Source organism: Mastigoproctus giganteus, chromosome 1, assembly GCF_048544385.1.
Source record: "Mastigoproctus giganteus isolate SK-2022 chromosome 1, ASM4854438v1, whole genome shotgun sequence".
NCBI classification, from domain to species: Eukaryota; Metazoa; Arthropoda; class Arachnida; order Uropygi; family Thelyphonidae; genus Mastigoproctus; species Mastigoproctus giganteus.
The window spans coordinates 242373263-242390828 of NC_143575.1; the positions used below are offsets into that span (position 1 = coordinate 242373263).

Sequence of the window (17566 nt, forward strand, 5' to 3'; positions counted from 1 at the left end):
GAGGCTGTTATTGTGTTCATGGATACCGAACATCAAGCCTTATATGCTTGCGGTGTGTGAACTTGAAATGTGCACTGTATGATTCGCTAGGCATGTGCGATGTCTGCACTGGGGGCGGGGGTCATAATATTGTGACACAAAAATTACACTCACCAGTACCAGAGTCCAGTTCTAGAATATACTGAGTTATAGGAGAGCCACCATCATCCTTAGGGTGATCTATATAAAATAATTGAGAAATAAAACATTAAAATTTATTTATATCTTTTAATTCTTGTGCACATGTGCAATACGAATAATAATTACTAATGTTTAAGAAACAAAACAGTTTCACATAATTTTAAAAAATTCTAAAATTTAAAATCAAGAAAAAATAAATACAAAGCATGTTTTATAAAAATGAATATAAAAGACACATTATACTTACTCCACTTCATTAATAACTAACTTAAGTAACAACTAGAAAAAAATTAATAATAGTAATAATTAATAATAAATCAGATATTTTGTGCTAGTTCTGTGAAAGTACATTTGCAGATGATTGATGGCAGAAAGACTGTTCAACATGCCAGCCAGGCTTCATTCTTTCTCTGGTGAACTTTAGGAGCTTATTCATTTATATGGAACAAAATCAACAGTGTGGGACATGAAAGTGAAAAAATACAAATAACTGCTTTGCAATGAGATGTTTTTGAGTTTTTGAGTAATCTAGCATTTTGCCAAAAAATGCTAGATTACTCAAAAACTGAGGTTATATCTACTATGAATTAGTCCATGTTCCACAGGGTTGTTCCAGAGTGTTTTGCAAGTCAAAGCACTGCTGATGACACTTGTATCCTTAAATCAGGGACCAAAAGACAGAACAGTAGTGAAAGCATGCCAATTAAGCAGCTGCAAAAATGTGACTTTTCCCAACTAGCTTTCAAACAGTGACTAAGTCTGTAGCAACAATCACTACCTTCTGGCTAAAGGCAAATTTCTGCATATCTTACCTGTAACCATCCTTTCTGTTTGAATTTGTGTGTAGTCTGAGCAAACGGAAGGATGTCATCAGCATTCAGTTTACTCAATCAATTCAAAGCCTTCAACATCTCAATCATATCTACTTGCAAGCGTGTAGATGCTGTTACCAAATGCTACAATTTGCAGACCTGAAATATTTCGGTAAGAGTTCTATCTTGTTCCTCTCACTAATTTCATTGTTCTTCTCTGTATTGGTTCCAACAGACCTACATTCTTAAAATGAGGCTTCCAGACCTTTATGCATTGAGATCAAGCCTTACCCTTTTTTATACAGTAGAATAATTAATTTCTTATCCCTACTAGCAAAATTCCTGTATCATTGACAAAACACTATCTGCGCTGCTCAGAGAACTTTGTGTGTATGACTGCCCTTTTACTCCAGTTTTTTTTTTTTTTGCTCTCTATTACCTGTTTGCATGCTATTCTGGCATTGCTGCTACCCATTATGCACTATCTTGCATTTGTCATTGTTAAATTTCAAGTGCCACTTCTCAGTTGAGAGAGAGAGAGAGAGTTGAAAGTTCAGAAACTGTTGAGGCTGGCAAAACTTTCACAGTGTATTCTATGCATGATGCAACAAAACAAAGAAATAGGCTGATGTTGGCTGTCTCCTGTTTACTAGAGTGAATAAACAGAACTTCCATTTGAATTGCATCCTGTACATTTCTTACAATTCAATTTTCTTCAACAAGAATTCTGCATAAAGATAATAAACTTAAACTGAAAGTTACCATTTAAATCCTTCTTTACACTAATGTATTTTATTCATAAATCCAGTACTTTTTTTTGGTATTAATAACAAAAGCCAAATCAGACTAAAAGACTATCATATTTGTTATATAAACAGGTTGTACAGTAAGTTGTGTATAAACTCCTAATGGGTTGAACTTGTGAATAAAATAAGGTGAAAATATTTAGGAGCATTTTTTGATTAAACACACCATTTCCAAGGTATAACATAGAAAATTTTAAGCTGTTATCTACCATTTTCAGCCAAAATTCTTTATCAGTCAGTACAATGTAATTGTAGCTAGGGAAATGATACCTACCATATAACACTTAACTGATCAAAATCTGCAATATGTCCATGTACAATATTCACAACCATTGCATTTTCAAGATGACTATAAGCATTGTTTTGAAACAGGAAAAGGAATGTTGTAGCAAAGGAAACAGATACTGTCTTCAAACTATGCCTTTTATGACAAACAAAAGTCACAGAGTGGGGATGCAGCAAGCCTTGCTGCATCTCTACAATTGCTCAAATTGTAGAATTTGAGCAAGCTTGCATAACATGGCAAGCAGCAGAGATGCATCTATGAATATTAATGTAATCATGCAGCAAGTTCCTCCAAATTATGGGCTACTGAAATGTATATTAGCATTCTGACACCCTGAAGAGGAAAAAATTTAGAAATATGATTTTTATCATACTTATCACAGTTGTTTGGCCAAGCGATCTTGTTGGCCAAAAATAGCACTACCATGCTTTATTCATCTTCCTGAGAATATTGTATCTATCCAGAATCTGATGGGCATCCGAACCAACGTATGCACAATGGTTGACAAAAAAAACTGCATCACTTGTGAATTTTGCAAATAATGTGTTATGCACTGCATTGTGGGTTGCAGAAATGTTCAAAATGCATTTTATATATCTCTGTGAATGAAATCCAATAAAAAGACTCTGCCTGATATATTATTGCCATAAATTATTGCCTGATATACCCAATAGCCATAATTTATTAATTTTACAAATTAATTGTAAAATGCACAATTAATGAAAATATGAGAAATCATGCAAATGGCAATCATGATAACTAAGCATACATTTTATTGTATTTACATGTACAAACTGAAATGACAAGTTAACGTAATATAGGTTGGCCATTGAAAGGCTGAAGGGTTTGAAAAAGTCATAACTTGTTCCTTTTCAATCTTTTTTATTTTCTTTTTTTACAGGTTATAGAGGATCCCTTGGAGATTAAAATGGCTACGTATGATGTCCAGCAATGAGTAAAACTCATTGGGTTTTTCTATTCCAGTGAAAGATCAATTATTGAAACTCAGAGAAAATACTGGCAACATTTTAAAGTAAGAGTATCTCCTAGCAATAACATGATTCGGAACCTAATCGCCTGGTTTGAAAGGACTGGATCAGTAGCCGATCTTCTGGGAAGAGGTCCTAAGCACACTGTGCGCACTAACACAGTGGTGGAAGCTGTACGGCAGAGTGTCCTTGAGGATCTATCTGCGTCTACGTCGTTGCTCTGCTCAACTAGGCATCGCCAGAACATCGCTTCAGAAGATTCTGAAACTGGATTTAAAAATGTTTCCATACAAGATCCAAATGGTCCAAGCTTTACTACCCCAAGATACTCAGCAGCACCTGCAGTACGCCATTCGATTTCAACACCTAGCCACAGATAACAACAACTTTTTGAACAACTTGATAATGAGCGATGAGGGCCATTTTCATTTAAACAGGTACATCGACAAACAAAACTGCAGATTTTGGGGTACTGAGAATCCCAGGGAATTATATCAGCATCAACTGCATCCCCAAAAATGCACTGTTTGGTGCGGTGTTATGGCTGAAAGAGTTATAGGCCCCTATTTCTTTGAAAATGAAGAAGGTCAGCCAGAAAGAATCAACGGGGCCCTGTATAGAACAATGCTTGAAAATTTTTTATGCCCAGCAGTCGAAGATAATCAGGAGGTATGGTTCCAACAGGATGGAGCTACTGTGCACACTGCCAGGACGACGATGGACCTCCTGCAAGAAATTTTCGGTGAACGAATAATTTCAAAAAATGCTGAATTTGTTTGGCCTCCGCGCTCACCTGATTTGATGGCTCCAGACTTCTTTTTGTGGGGCTACTTGAAAGAAAGGGTTTACGTAAATAAACCTCGAACAATTCAAGAACTTAAGGAGAACATTCGAGCCGAAATCCGACGTTTACGACCTGAAACCTTGTGTACGGTCATGGAAAATGCTGTGGAAAGAGTCTGTATTTGTGAGCAGGAAAATGGTGGTCATTGAGGGATGTTGTTTTTCACACATAATACTAAAAAAAATCCATTAATTATATTTCCAAATAAAACATGTGTTTGTAAAAGTTATTTTTGTTTTATATCATTCAGTCTTTCAGTGGCCACCCTGTAGTATTATGTACTGTAAATCAGCAAAATAAGTCCTCAATATTTTGTTGTTCCTTCTCAAGCGGAAATTACAGTCTTGCAACTCTCTGGCATAGAGTTAATCAACTTCTGGATATATGGTTGCCCAATTTCGTGGGCAACCATATACCTTTACAAAGCTTTCCTGCAGCTGAATCTTACTTGTTGGCTTCTTCTGACCAATTTCAGATGACATTATGTACCAGCAATTTTCAATAGGGATCAAATCTCAACTGTTGACGGGCTAGTCGAACACTGTAATGCCAGCATTTCTGAGGTATGACTGCACCTTAAGGGAGAAAAACATTGGTATAAGTATGTTTTAAGCCTTGTGAGACAAGAAGACAAACTCATCATTAAATCTAAATAGCATAAAACTTACAAATTTTGCTGTGTGGCAAGGTGCTGAGTCCTGTTGAAAAATGCAGTTTTGGAGATCTGTGTAGTGATCCCTAATAATGGGTTTCAGGCACTCCTCCAAGGTAGCAGTGTAAGTTTCTGCATTCACCGTTCCGTTAATAAACTTAATTTGCCCCACACCTTTGCTTGTTATGCATCCCCAGACCATCTGACCAGCAGGGAACTTTACAGTTGGTGTTATGCAGTCAGGATGGTAAACATGTTTAAGCGCAAGAAAGTACTTTTCCTCATTTGTTGGGTCAACAAAGGCTTCTTCTTGGGCCGATAAGCAATCGGACTGCATTCCGAAACCGTCTTTGGGTAGTTCTTCCACCTGTTTCAACATCAGAGGCCATCTCAAAGTCCAGTTTTAGATCAGGAGCACAAGCATGGCAATTACGAATATCAATCTTGGGAGGGCATAGTCACTATCTTATGGCCTGATCCAGGGCTTCCTCTTCACATCACCAGTTTCCCGCTTTAAGTTCAGCACTCAGGATATCGTTGACTGGTGGCAACCTATTTTATCAGCGATATCACGTGAAGAAAGTCCTTCCTGGGACTGAACAACAGCTACACTTTTTTTTCTTGGTGTCAAATGAACATTTGGAGTCATGCTTACACCTCCCAAAGCAGGATACTAATGAGCGTGTATATCCATCCAATGCTGTATTTATAGAAACTGTTGATGTAATCCCTTGCAATTACTGTCTGAAGCACTAGAAGCGTTATCTGATGCAATATCTTTTCTTTGAGACAAACAAAATGACTGTAACAAACAATATCTTATACGTTTCACTAGAAATGTTAATTTTTTTTAAAGGTGATGCAGCTTCTTTGTCTGCTACTGTATGCAACGTTGAAACCAAAAGTCTCTATGAGAACCATCAGTTGCAAGTCTTTTGACAGCAGTGGTAATGTTTGATTTGGTAGAGATGAGTAGGCCTTTTCCACAACAGAAACAGATATTTTAAGTGAGGGATAACATAAATGGTAACCCCCAAGTGAAATTTTTGTGTAAATTGTTTTCTTGTAGGTTTTCCTGTTTGCCAGATGAAAATTACAAGTTTCCAGGAAATAAAATCATGCAACTCTTGCCAAAGACAGAATAACTCAACAACATTGTAAAAATTGCCTGAAAAATTCCTTACATTATTGACAGGTTTTGAATCAAGACTTTTTTACATATAATGTGGGAGGGTGGTGATTATAACTACTGTGTTTCCCACAAGATCGGGTAGAGTCTATTAGTACATCACAGAAATCACAACGTACACATTTTCTCAAGAACAAGAAATTATGTCATAAAATATTTTGGTTCTATATCTCAAAAATGACAACCTTAATCTAAAAATCCACCCCAGGAGTACTTTTGTTTGTTCTCCCCCTCCAAACATTTAACTGTTAGAAGTTCATATGTGATTTACTATACACCCTATATAGTTTCAAATGTGGATCAATTTAAGTCCTGAAATTAATTAAAAATTTTATATAAACATACTTCAGATTCTGAACAATTAGAGCTATGCTTTTTGAATTTAAAAAATGACTGGAATTTTCAGTGGTAAAAAAAAAAAAAAATAATAATAAGCAAACATGTACCCAGTAGGAATAAACATTTTACAAAGTATGTATCTCCTTATTCTTATTTAAGGTTATGAAATACCCACTATATATGGAGACAGCCATAAGTCAGTTCACAAGAAGAGATGCAATTTACCAAGAACTAAATTAGCATCAGCCAAAAAAAAAAAAAAAAAAAAGCTTCAATTTCACCCCTCTGTTCATTCCAAATACCTGTCCAGCTCAGCCTTAAATTTATTTAGGCTACCAACTTCCACAACAAAATCTGGAAGTCTGTTCCACCAATCAACTACCCGTTGGCTAAAAGAAAACTTCCGTACATCTATCCTGCAACTGTCTTTGCTCAATTTCAATTTATGCCCTCTCGAGTGATTATTCTGAGCAAGAGAAAGAATCCCATCAGCATTGAAAATACTCAAACCATTCAAGGTTTTATACACCTCAATCAGATCACCTCGCAGGTACCTAGTCTCCAAACACTTCAATCTGCAAAACTTAAGCCTTTCCTTAAGAGCAACCAATTGTTCAATTCACTAATCTTGTTGCCCTTCTCTGTATTCGTTCCAACAACTCTACATCCTTCTTAAAATGAGGCCTCCAGACCTGTATACAGTAGTCAAGGTGTGGCCTGACCAGTCTTATACAAGGGGATAATCACCTCCTTATCCCTGTTAGAAAAACTCCTGTATATCATTGACAAGACACTATGAGCTACTCTTAGTGTCTTGTCAATGATAAGACACTATGAGCTACTCTTACAGACCATCTGCACTGATCAGAAAACTTTATATCTGCCTGCACAATTACTCACAGGTCTTTTTCTGAAACTGTCAGTGTAGTACCACAGAATTCATACATTCCTCTGGGGTTACTGCTTCCCATATGTAGTACTTTACATGTGTCAATGTTAAACTTCATTTGCCACCTCTCAGCCCACCTGCTCAACTTTTCTAGATCCTGTTGCAGCAGCGTAGTGTCATTAACAACCCTGCCAACATTCGTATCGTATGCAAACTTGGACATTACGGTTGATATACCATCATCAATATCATTTATAAATACAGAAAAAAAACAATGGATCCAACACTGAACCCTGAGTGACTCTACTAATAACACTAGTCTACGAAGAGCAGTGTCCATTGATTGTTGTTTGTCTGTTATTTGGTTTTTAGGAGCATTAGCAACTAAGGTCATATTGCTCCGGGGATATGCGGTGGTCATTCCCTGACCTTTCCGCATCCTCCGTATTTGGTGGTCACGGGCTCTAACCCCGGTCTAATCAAGAAGCATGTGCAGTGTCCATTGATTACCACTGTCTTCTCCCACTCAACCATCCCTTTATCCCTAGCAGCAATTGGCTTGCAAATCCGCACTGCTCCAATTTGTGCAGCAGTCTTCCATGTGCAACAGCATCAAAAGATTTCTAAGATCCAAATATATGATATCAAAGTTATTCACTGCATCCAGTTCCTTTGTGACCACATCAACGTATCCAATCAAAATGGTCAGACTAGATTTCCAATTAACAAAAACCATGTTGTTTCCGAGCTATAACTGAAGTCTTGTCTAGATGATCTTGCAGTGCTTCTTTAACCAGTGCCTCCATTAATTTCCCTGGAACAGAAGTTAAACTAACAGGTCCATAATTAATTGTCACCCTTTGATCCTCCTTTGTGAATTGGGGTCACACTTGCACATCTCCAGTCCATCTTCTCAGAGTCCAAGGAAGCTCTCATAATTATGGCTAAAGGTTTGCTTAATTTCTTTGCTGCCTCCTTTAATATAACTGGATAGATTTCATATGTGATTTCATTTTTAGAAGTGCCTGGGTGCCTTTCTTACGTTTATCTTCAACAATTTCTCCTCCACTTTCCTCTCAGTTATTACAAAATATTCTAACTCACTGCCAGAGTTTAATTCACCTTTGGCATTCCCCTGCCTGAATAACTCATGTGCAAATGTAGATGCAAAATACTCATTTAGTTTGTTAGCCACTGCAACAGGATCGTCAACAATTGAACCATCAATATCCAGTTGACCAATCTGATTCATCCCTTTCCTTCTAGAGTTTATATAAGTAAAGAATTCTTTGCAGTTTTTCTTTGCATCCTTTGCAAAAGATTTCTCATAATCTGCCTTTGCCTGCCTAATCTCCTTTGTGACTTGGTTACAGATCAGTTTATATCAATCAGAGGCTTCCTGTCACCCATTAATTTATATGTATCCCACGAATTTTTCTTCTCTGCCACATCTCATTAGTTCATCTGACATCCCTTTAGGCATAAACCTTGAACAATATTTCTCAATATTTCTTAATTGGTATGTAAAGCCTAGTAGCTTCCAAGATAAAATCTTTGAATGCTTCCCATTTTGAATTTGCTGTTGGTAACACCATCAGTTGGTCCCATCATATAGAATTTAAATACTGTCTCAGACCTCTGTAGTCGTCTTTACAAAAGCAAAAACCCTTCTCTTTACCCCCGATGGTAGTTACCTCTTTGAGTAAATCCCACTTCAGCACAACGTGATCACTGCCACCTAGTGGTTCCTCTATCTGCAAATTCTTAATGCATGAGGAATCAGTACTGATAATCAGATCAAGAGTATTACTCTCTCTAGTTGCCTCCCAAACATGCTGATGTATAAAACAATCATCCAATAAATCCACAAAAGCCTTGCTAGCGTGTGAGTGACCAACCCACAAATTCCAGTCAATATCCAGGAAATTAAAATTCCCCATTATAAGACTCTGATTTACTGGTGCACTCTATTTCCCTGTATAGTTTTTTATTATACTCATCAGAGCCATTAGGCCTATAGCACACTCCTACTCTCAATTTTGATCTCCCAGTGCTTATGTCACACCAAACTGACTCGACACTGCACTTCCTTGGATTTTATGTGTTTCTTAACTAATAGCATAACCCCTCCTCACTTCCTATCCTGTCTATCCCCCTGTACACATTGTACTCCCCAAACTCCTGTTCTGCATTCCTTATATCTGTGTGACACCACATCTCTGATATCCCAACAATATCAGTCTTTGATGTTTTGACCAACACCTCAAATCATCAAATTTATTTACCAATCTCCCAGCATTGGTGTACACGCAAGTATACTTGTTGTTGTTGTTGTTATTTGGTTTTTAGGAGCATTAGCAACTAAGGCCATATTGATCCGGGGATATGCGGTGGTCATTCCCTGACCTTTCCGCATCCTCCATATTTGGTGGTCACGAGCTCGAATCCCTGTCTAATCAAGAAGCGTGTGCAATGCACTGCTGCTTCTGCCCACCTGGCTAGCTACGGAGTCGGCATTTGCTTTTATATGCATTAAAACATTTGCACAACTGCTAACTTTAAAAACACTAGAGATCAGGTAATTGTAAGCAGGAGGAAAACAGGAGATTTTTTGGGTAAAACAAATTTTTTTACAAAATATCTGTCTATGGATTTTCTGTTACACATCCACTGATTTTGATTGTTTCGAGAAAGATAATGTTGCAGACTTTGCCTTCTTCTGAATTCAATTTTTTTTCTGCATGGCTGAATATTTTTAGGAATTATTAAAATACCAGGAATGATTTGGGATAACTTGTTATATTTCATGCTTTCATGTACACTAGTCAGCTAACCCCACCAAGGACCACACTATTCAATTCTGTCAATTTGTTCTTTCATAATAGCATCTGTAGGTTCTCATACTGAAACTGATAAAATTGATGGTGTGTAATCTATTGCTTCATCTGTTTCTTTATCTGTAACGACAGCAAGAAGTACTGGAAACTTGTCCACAAAAAAATTCATTGTTTATTTCAAGATTAAAATCTAGATGCTTATTGTAGCAGTCAGAAAAAACTGGAGGTCCACTATAATGAGAATCATTTAACGTACCATCAATTTATAGTTTAATCACTATTTAGTTTGTCCCCTGAGTCTCTCTACATAATCAAATCAGCTGTTCCCATTATCTTGAACACAGAAGTAAGTTCAACACATGGGTTCATCACATTAGCCAATGAATTGTTAATTAGAGCGATAAGTTAAGGCTGATTGGTTGATACACATGGAAGAATTTTTTTTTTGTTTATGTTGTGGCAAAAGCCTATGACTGTACTTGAATTTAAAGCTAAAAAATAAAACTTTTGGGAATTAGAAAATAGATATTATGCTTTAATTACAGAAAGCTATGAAAACTTTAAAGAAAATAATAAACATATTTAATAATAAACATATTTAAAAAAATATAACTTTTAGTAAATGCTTATAAAATACCATTTTTGTTCAGTGCATGGTATCAGTAGATAATATTTAAAAATATACAAATACAAAAAGAAAAACTATGAATTCCAGTAGTCACTTTCAGTTTTAAACTTTCCCTCTTGTATATTATGGCCCTGCAATGACTGGAAATTATTCCCATAGTTTTGCTGATGATAGCAAGCTACAACCTACTATATAGTTCTAAAAACTTTGCCCTACACAAGCAGCTTTAACTTCTCAAATATCTACCACCACCAGTGTCGATCTCCAGGTAATTCTCTAACTGGGCAAACAGGAATTTAGTTAATATCATAATCATTCTAAAACTCAGTCCTATCTTATTTCCTGTAAAAAAAAAAAGTTTGCTGCTCCTAGCTCATCTTCAATGACACTCAGATTTTTAGCCTATCTCAATTAGAGATATCTGTACTATCTCCATTAGTATTATTACTCCATTATCTTTTGGCATATACACATTAAAAAACATTCACACATCACAAAAAAAACTGGGTTTTCTTTTTCAGTCTTGGCATTACTTTTCTTCTAAATAATTTGTCTCTGTACAAATCTTGAATCCATCTTACCATGGAATATTGTTTCCACAGCTGTGGCGATGCCCCCAAAACATCTTTCAAGTTTCTAGACAATAAAAAAAAAAAAAAAAAAAAAGCATTCAGGTTAATTAATGATCCATTTTTTATTTATAAAGTCTCTCCACAATGTCACACATATGTTAAGTTTCTGCAGCATACATTTCCTATATATACTTCCATGGGTACTGTTATTCCAAACTGTACCTGAAAAAAATAAGGAAAAAAGTACCTTAGTTAGCCTTTCCATTTTGCTACATTTCCTTTAGTTTTCACTTTTCTGTAAATCGTCTCTTATTTCTCGTGAGCCGTAGTTTTATGAATGGGTTTCGAGAAATTATTTTCTTCCTATATTAACTTTTTTCTTGGCCTTCACAAAAGTTTTTCTGCACTCTTCCTGGCTGTTTTGTTCTTTAATTACATCCTTTTCCAAGCTGAGTTGTATTTATCACGAATTCATTTTATCTTTTTTCCCACTAGACGTCACTAGTCTGTTCTGTACATATTAAATCATTTCCAGTTTTATTCAATGTCTGTACCACTGACATTTGTGGTGAGCTCATTATTTGTTGTATATGCTTTTTCTATAGTAATATGCGTTCTCTGTAGTGTCAACTGTAAACTACATGCCTACAACATAATATTGTAATGGTATTCAGGAGGAGTATTCCTCCTGTTTTTACATCTGTTTTCAACTTAACTTCCTTACTGATGATTTCATTAAATTTAATTTAACCCCTGATTTTCATTTTTTTACTTTTGTATTGACTTAACTTTTTTGGCATTTATCCAAAACAGAGGCAAGATAATGTCGTCTTTTCCTACAATGTTGATAGTTGACACTTTGAAAAAGACATCAAGGCTGTAAGTTATATAACAATATTCTTTTATAGTGTATTTGTATCTTTTTTCAATACTTTATTTCATTATACCTTTATTTCTTTTCTATTTATTCACTCTTCTATTTCCCTTTCTCTCCATTACATTTATCACTAAATTAATATATATATATATATATATATATAATGTCGTCTTTGTGTATATATATATATATAATGTATATATAACATATATATAATGTCAGCTTGTGGCAGAGAAGAAGAAGAATGTATGGGGTGCATATAAAGTATCAGGAGACACAGAAGTCTATGGCAGGTATAAACTAGTCTGTAATCAAGTCACAAAGGAGGTTAGTCAGGCGAAGGCAGATTACAAGAAATCTTTGGCAAAGGATGCAAAGAAAAACAGCAAATAATTCTTTACTTATGTAAACTCTAGAAAGAAAGGGATGAATCAGATTGGCCCACTTAACAAAGATGAGTTGATTATTAGCATTAGCAGCGGCATAGATGCAAGAAAGCAAGCTTAAGCAGTATCAGCCAAATAAAAAAAAAAAAAAAATACTCCCATTTCACCCCTCCATTCGTTCCAAATACCTGTCCAGCTCAGCCTTAAATTTATTTAGGCTATCAACTTCCACAACAAAGGGGGAAGTCTGTTCCACCAACCAACTACCTGCTGGTTAAAGGCAAACTTCCTCACATCTATCCTACATCTGCCTTTCCTCAATTTCAATTTATGCCATCTGGGGTGAATATTCTGAGCAACAGGAAGAATCCCATCAGCATTGAGCATGCTCAAACCATTCAAGGCTTTAAACACCTCAATCAGACCACGTCGCAGGTGACTATTCTCCAGACATTGTAATTTGCAAAACTTGAGCCTTTCTTTGTAAGAGCAACACTTTATTTCATTCATTAATCTTGTTGCCCTTCTCTGTAATCGTTCCAACAGCTCTACATCCTTCTTGAAATGAGGCCTCCAGACCTGTATACAGTACTCAAGGTGTGGCCTTATAGAAGGGGATAATTACTTCCGTGAATTAGGGTTGAATTTGAAAGTGTCTGTAATTCTGCCCAGTTGTTGTTATTATTTGGTTTTTAGAAGCATTAGCAACTTAGGCCATATTGCTCCGGGGATATGCAGTGGTCATTCCCTGACCTTTCCGCATCCTCCGTATTTGGTGGTCACAGGCTCGAACACCGGTCTAATCAAGAAGCGTGTGCTACACACTGACGCTCCTACCCACCTGGCTACGGAGGCGCGAATTTCTGCCCAGACACGATAGGATGGATTACATGATGAGAGCCTTGTTGATCAATTCGGCCCTGGAAAGACTGTGCAGGGCTCGAGGGGTAGAATTTTTTTCAACCTGGTCTGTACTTGTTAACAGGAGAGAGTGCTTCTACAGGGATGGGATACACTTAAATAGAAAGGGTGCAAGAATATTTGCTGATGCTATCAAGGCAGTGTTAGGTGGGTTGGAAAACTGCTAGCTTGGGGGGATACCAGGACTAATAGTTTAACATTAGCCTCTGGCAGAGGTGAAAGTGATTCTTGCACTGCTTCTATTGAAATGAGTAGCATCCTGGAAAACAAGATGCAGGGTATTTCAGAGACTGCTGGGAGTCATTGCAGTACAAGTAAACACATGGGTTGTGTTAGGGTAGCTAAGAATAGGAACAGAGGCATGTATACTTTCATGTACACCAATGCCAGGAGTTTGGTAAATAAATTTGATGAATTTGAGATATTGCTCCAAACATCAAAGGCAGATATTGTTGGGATATCAGAGACGTGGTGTCACACAAACATAAGGAATGCAGAACTGGAATTTGGGGGAGTACAATGTGTACAGGGAGGAGGGGTAATGCTATTTTTTAAGAAACACAAAATCCAAGGAAGTGAAACCAATTGACATCATTGGACAGTGCAGCGTCGAATAAGTTTCGTGTGACATAAGCATTGGGATAAAAATTGAGAGTAGGAGTGTGCTATAGGCCTAATGACTATGATGAGTATAATAAGAAACTGTACAGAGAAATAGAGTGGGCCAGTAAATCAGAGAGTCTTATAATGGGGATTTTAATTTCCCAGATATTGACTGGAATTTGTGGGTTGGTCACTCACACACTAGCAAGGCTTTTGTGAATTTATTGGATGACTGTTTTCTACATCAGCATGTTCAATAGGCAACTAGAGGGAGTAATACTCTTGATCTGATTACACAGTGTGCTGAAGTGGGATTTACTCAAATAGGTAACTACCATCATGGGTAAAGGGAAGGGTTTTTTGCTTTCTTAAACGCGACTACAGTGGTCCGAGACAGTATTTAAATTCTATACAGTGGGAACAACAGATGATGTTACCAACAGCAAATTCAAAACGGGAAGCATTCAAAGATTTAATCTTGAAAGATACTAGGCTTTACATACCAATTAAGAAATATTGTTTAAGGTTTAGACCCAAATGGATGTCAGATGAACTAATGAGGCATGTGACAGAGAAGAAAAATGCAAGGGATACATATAAATTAACGACATATAAATTAATGGATGACATGAAAGCTTAGGATAGATAGAAGCTGGTCTGTAACCAAGTCACAAAGGAGATTAGGCAGGAAAAGGCAGATTATGAGAAATCCTTGGCAAAGGATGTAAAGAAAAACAACAAAGAGTTCTTTACCTATGTAAACTTTAGAAGGAAAGGGATGAATCAGATTATTCCACCGGATATTGATGGTTCAACTGTTAATGATCCTGCTCAGGTGGCTAACAAACTAAATGAGTATTTTGCATCTACATTCACAGTGAGCTAGATGATTTTGTAATAACTGAGAGGAAAGTGGAGGAGAAATTGTTGAAGATAAACATAAAAAAGGCACCTGGGGTGGATGGGATCTATCCAATTATATTCAATGAGGCAGCAAAGGAAGAAAGAAACCCTTAGCCAAGACACAGCAAGGTTTTGTTAAGGGAAAGTCTTGCCTGACCAATTTCATTGGATACTATGATGTGGTCACAAAGGAACTAGATGCAGGAAATAACTGGGATATCATATATTTGGATCTTAGAAAGGCTTTAGATACTGTTGCACATGGAAGACTGCTAAAAAAATTGTAGCAGTGTGGCATTGGAAGCAAATTGCTGCTATGATAAAGAAATGGTTGAGTAGGAGAAGACAGAGAGTGGTAATCAATGGACACTGCTTATCGTGGACTAATGTTATTAGTGGAGCCCCTCAGGGTTCAGTGTTGGGTCCATTGTTGTTGTCTGTATTTATAAATGATATTAATGATGGTATATCAAGCTTAATGTCCAAGTTTGAAGATGATACAAAGGTTGGCAGGGTTGTTAAGGAAACTAATGACAGTACACTTCTGCAACAGGATCTAGAAAAGTTGAACAGATGGGCTGAGAGCTGGCTGTTGTTATTTGGTTTTTAGGAGCATTAGCAACTAAGGCCATATTGCTCCGGGATACGTGGTGGTCATTTCCTGACCTTTTCGCGTCCTCCGTATTTGGTGGTGACGGGCTGGAACCGCGGTCTAATGAAGAAGCATGTGCTACGCACTGCTGCTCCTTCCCACCTGGCTACTGAGAGGTGGCAAATTAGCATTAGCATTAGAATTAGCATTAGCAGAGGCAATTGATGCAAGAAAGCAAGCTTATGCAGCATATAAAAAAGCAGCATATCTGATGCAGATAAAAAAAAAAAAAGGAACATAAATAAATAAAAATAACCACTTCCACTTCACCCCTCTGTTCATTCAAAATACCTGTCCGGCTGAGCCTTAAACTTATTTAGGCTATCAACTTCCACGACAAGGGATGGAAGTCTGTTCCACCTACCAACCACCCGCTGGCCAAAGGCAAATTTCCGCACATCTATCCTACATCTTTCCTCAATTTGAATTTATGCCCTTTCAGGTGATTATTCTGAGCTAGAGGAAGAATCCCATCAGCATTGAGCATGCTCAAACCATTCAAGGCTTTGTACACCTCTATCAGATCACCTCGCTGGTGCCTAGTTTCCAGACACTGTAATTCGCAAAACTTAAGCCTTTCTTCGTAAGAGCATCCCTTTGTCCCATTCACCAATCTAGTTGCCCTTCTCTGTACTCGTTCCAGCAGCTCTACATCCTTCTTGAAATGAGGCCTCCAGACCTGTATACAGTACTCTAGGTGTGGCCTGACCATTGCCTTATACAAGGGAATAATCACCTCCTTATCCCTGCTAGAAAAATTCCTATTTATCATTGACAATACACCATGAGCTACTCTTGCAGCCCGTCTGCACTGCTCAGAGAACTTCATATCTCCCTGCACAAACACCCCCAGGTCCCTTTCACTCTCTACCACTGTCAGTGTAGTACCACACAGTTGATATGTTGCTCTGGGGTTGCTGTTTCCCATATGTAGTACTTTACATTTGTCAATGTTAAACTTCATTTGCCACCTCGAAGCCCATCTGCTCAACCTTTCCAAATCCTGTTGCAGCAGCATAGTGTCAGTAGTGTCCTTGACAACCCTGCCAACCTTCGTATCGTCTGCAAACTTGGACATTAAGCCTGATATACCATCATCAATATCATTTATAAATACAGAAAACAATAAAGGACCCAACACTGAACCCTGAGGGACTCCACTAATAACATTAGTCCACGATGAGCAGTGTCCATTGATTACCACTCTCTGTCTTCTCCCCCTCAAGCACCCCTTTATCCATAGCAGCAATTTGCCTCCAATGCCACACTGCTCCAATTTGTGCAGCAGTCTTCCATGTGCAACAGTATCAAAAGCCTTTCTAAGATCCAAGTATATAGTATCAAAGTTATTCCCTGCATCCAGTTCTTTTGTGACTGCATCATAGTATCCAATCAAATTGGTCAGGCAAGACTTACCCTTAACAAAACCATGCTTGTTCTAGCTATAACTGAAGTCTTGTCTAGATGATCCTGCAGTGCTTCTTTAACCAGTGCCTCCATTAATTTTCCGGGAACAGAAGTTAAACTCACAGGTCGATAATTACTTGTGTCAGCCTTTGATCCCCCTTTGTGAATTGGGGTCACATTTGCACATCTCCAGTCCATGGGTACCTCCCCTGAGTCCAAGGAAGCTCTCATAATTATGGCTAAGGGTTTGCTTACTTCCTTTGCTGCCTCCTTTAATATAACTGGATAGATCCCATCCACCCCAAGTGCCTTTCTTGTGTTTATCTTCAACAATTTCTCCTCCACTTTGCTCTCAGTTATTACAAGATTCTCTAGCTTACTGCTAGAGTTGAATACACTTCTGGCATTCCCCTCGCTGAATAACTCCTCATGTGTGAATGTCGATGCAAAATATTCATTTAGTTTGTTAGCTACCTGAGCAGGGTCATCAACAGTTGACCCATCGATCTCAAGTGGACCAATCTGATTCATCCCCTTCCTTCTAGAGTTTACATAAGTAAAGAACTCTTTGCTGTTTTTCTTCGCATCCCTTGCCAAGGATCTCTCGTAATCTGCCTTCGCCTGCCTAACCTCCTTTGTAACTTGGTTACAGACCAACTTATATCTATCATAGGCGTCTGTGTCACATGTTAATTAGTTCATCTGACATCCATTTAGGCCTAAACCTTGAACAATATTTCTTAGTTGGTATGTAAAGCCTAGTAGCTTCCAACATAAGTTCTTTGAATGCTTCC

General features: G+C 37.5%; 1 protein-coding gene across 5 annotated transcripts in view; it reads right to left on the bottom strand.

The window, feature by feature from the left end:
* LOC150091709 (fibronectin type-III domain-containing protein 3A-like) overlaps positions 1–17566 on the bottom strand; it is a 489490-nt gene that overhangs the window by 148509 nt on the left and 323415 nt on the right. For all 5 annotated transcript variants that reach the window (XM_090376531.1, XM_090376557.1, XM_090376540.1 and 2 more), the window contains one exon: positions 154–219. In XM_090376531.1, the coding sequence (XP_090232657.1) occupies positions 154–219 (66 nt within the window). The remainder of the gene's footprint in view (positions 1–153; positions 220–17566) is intronic.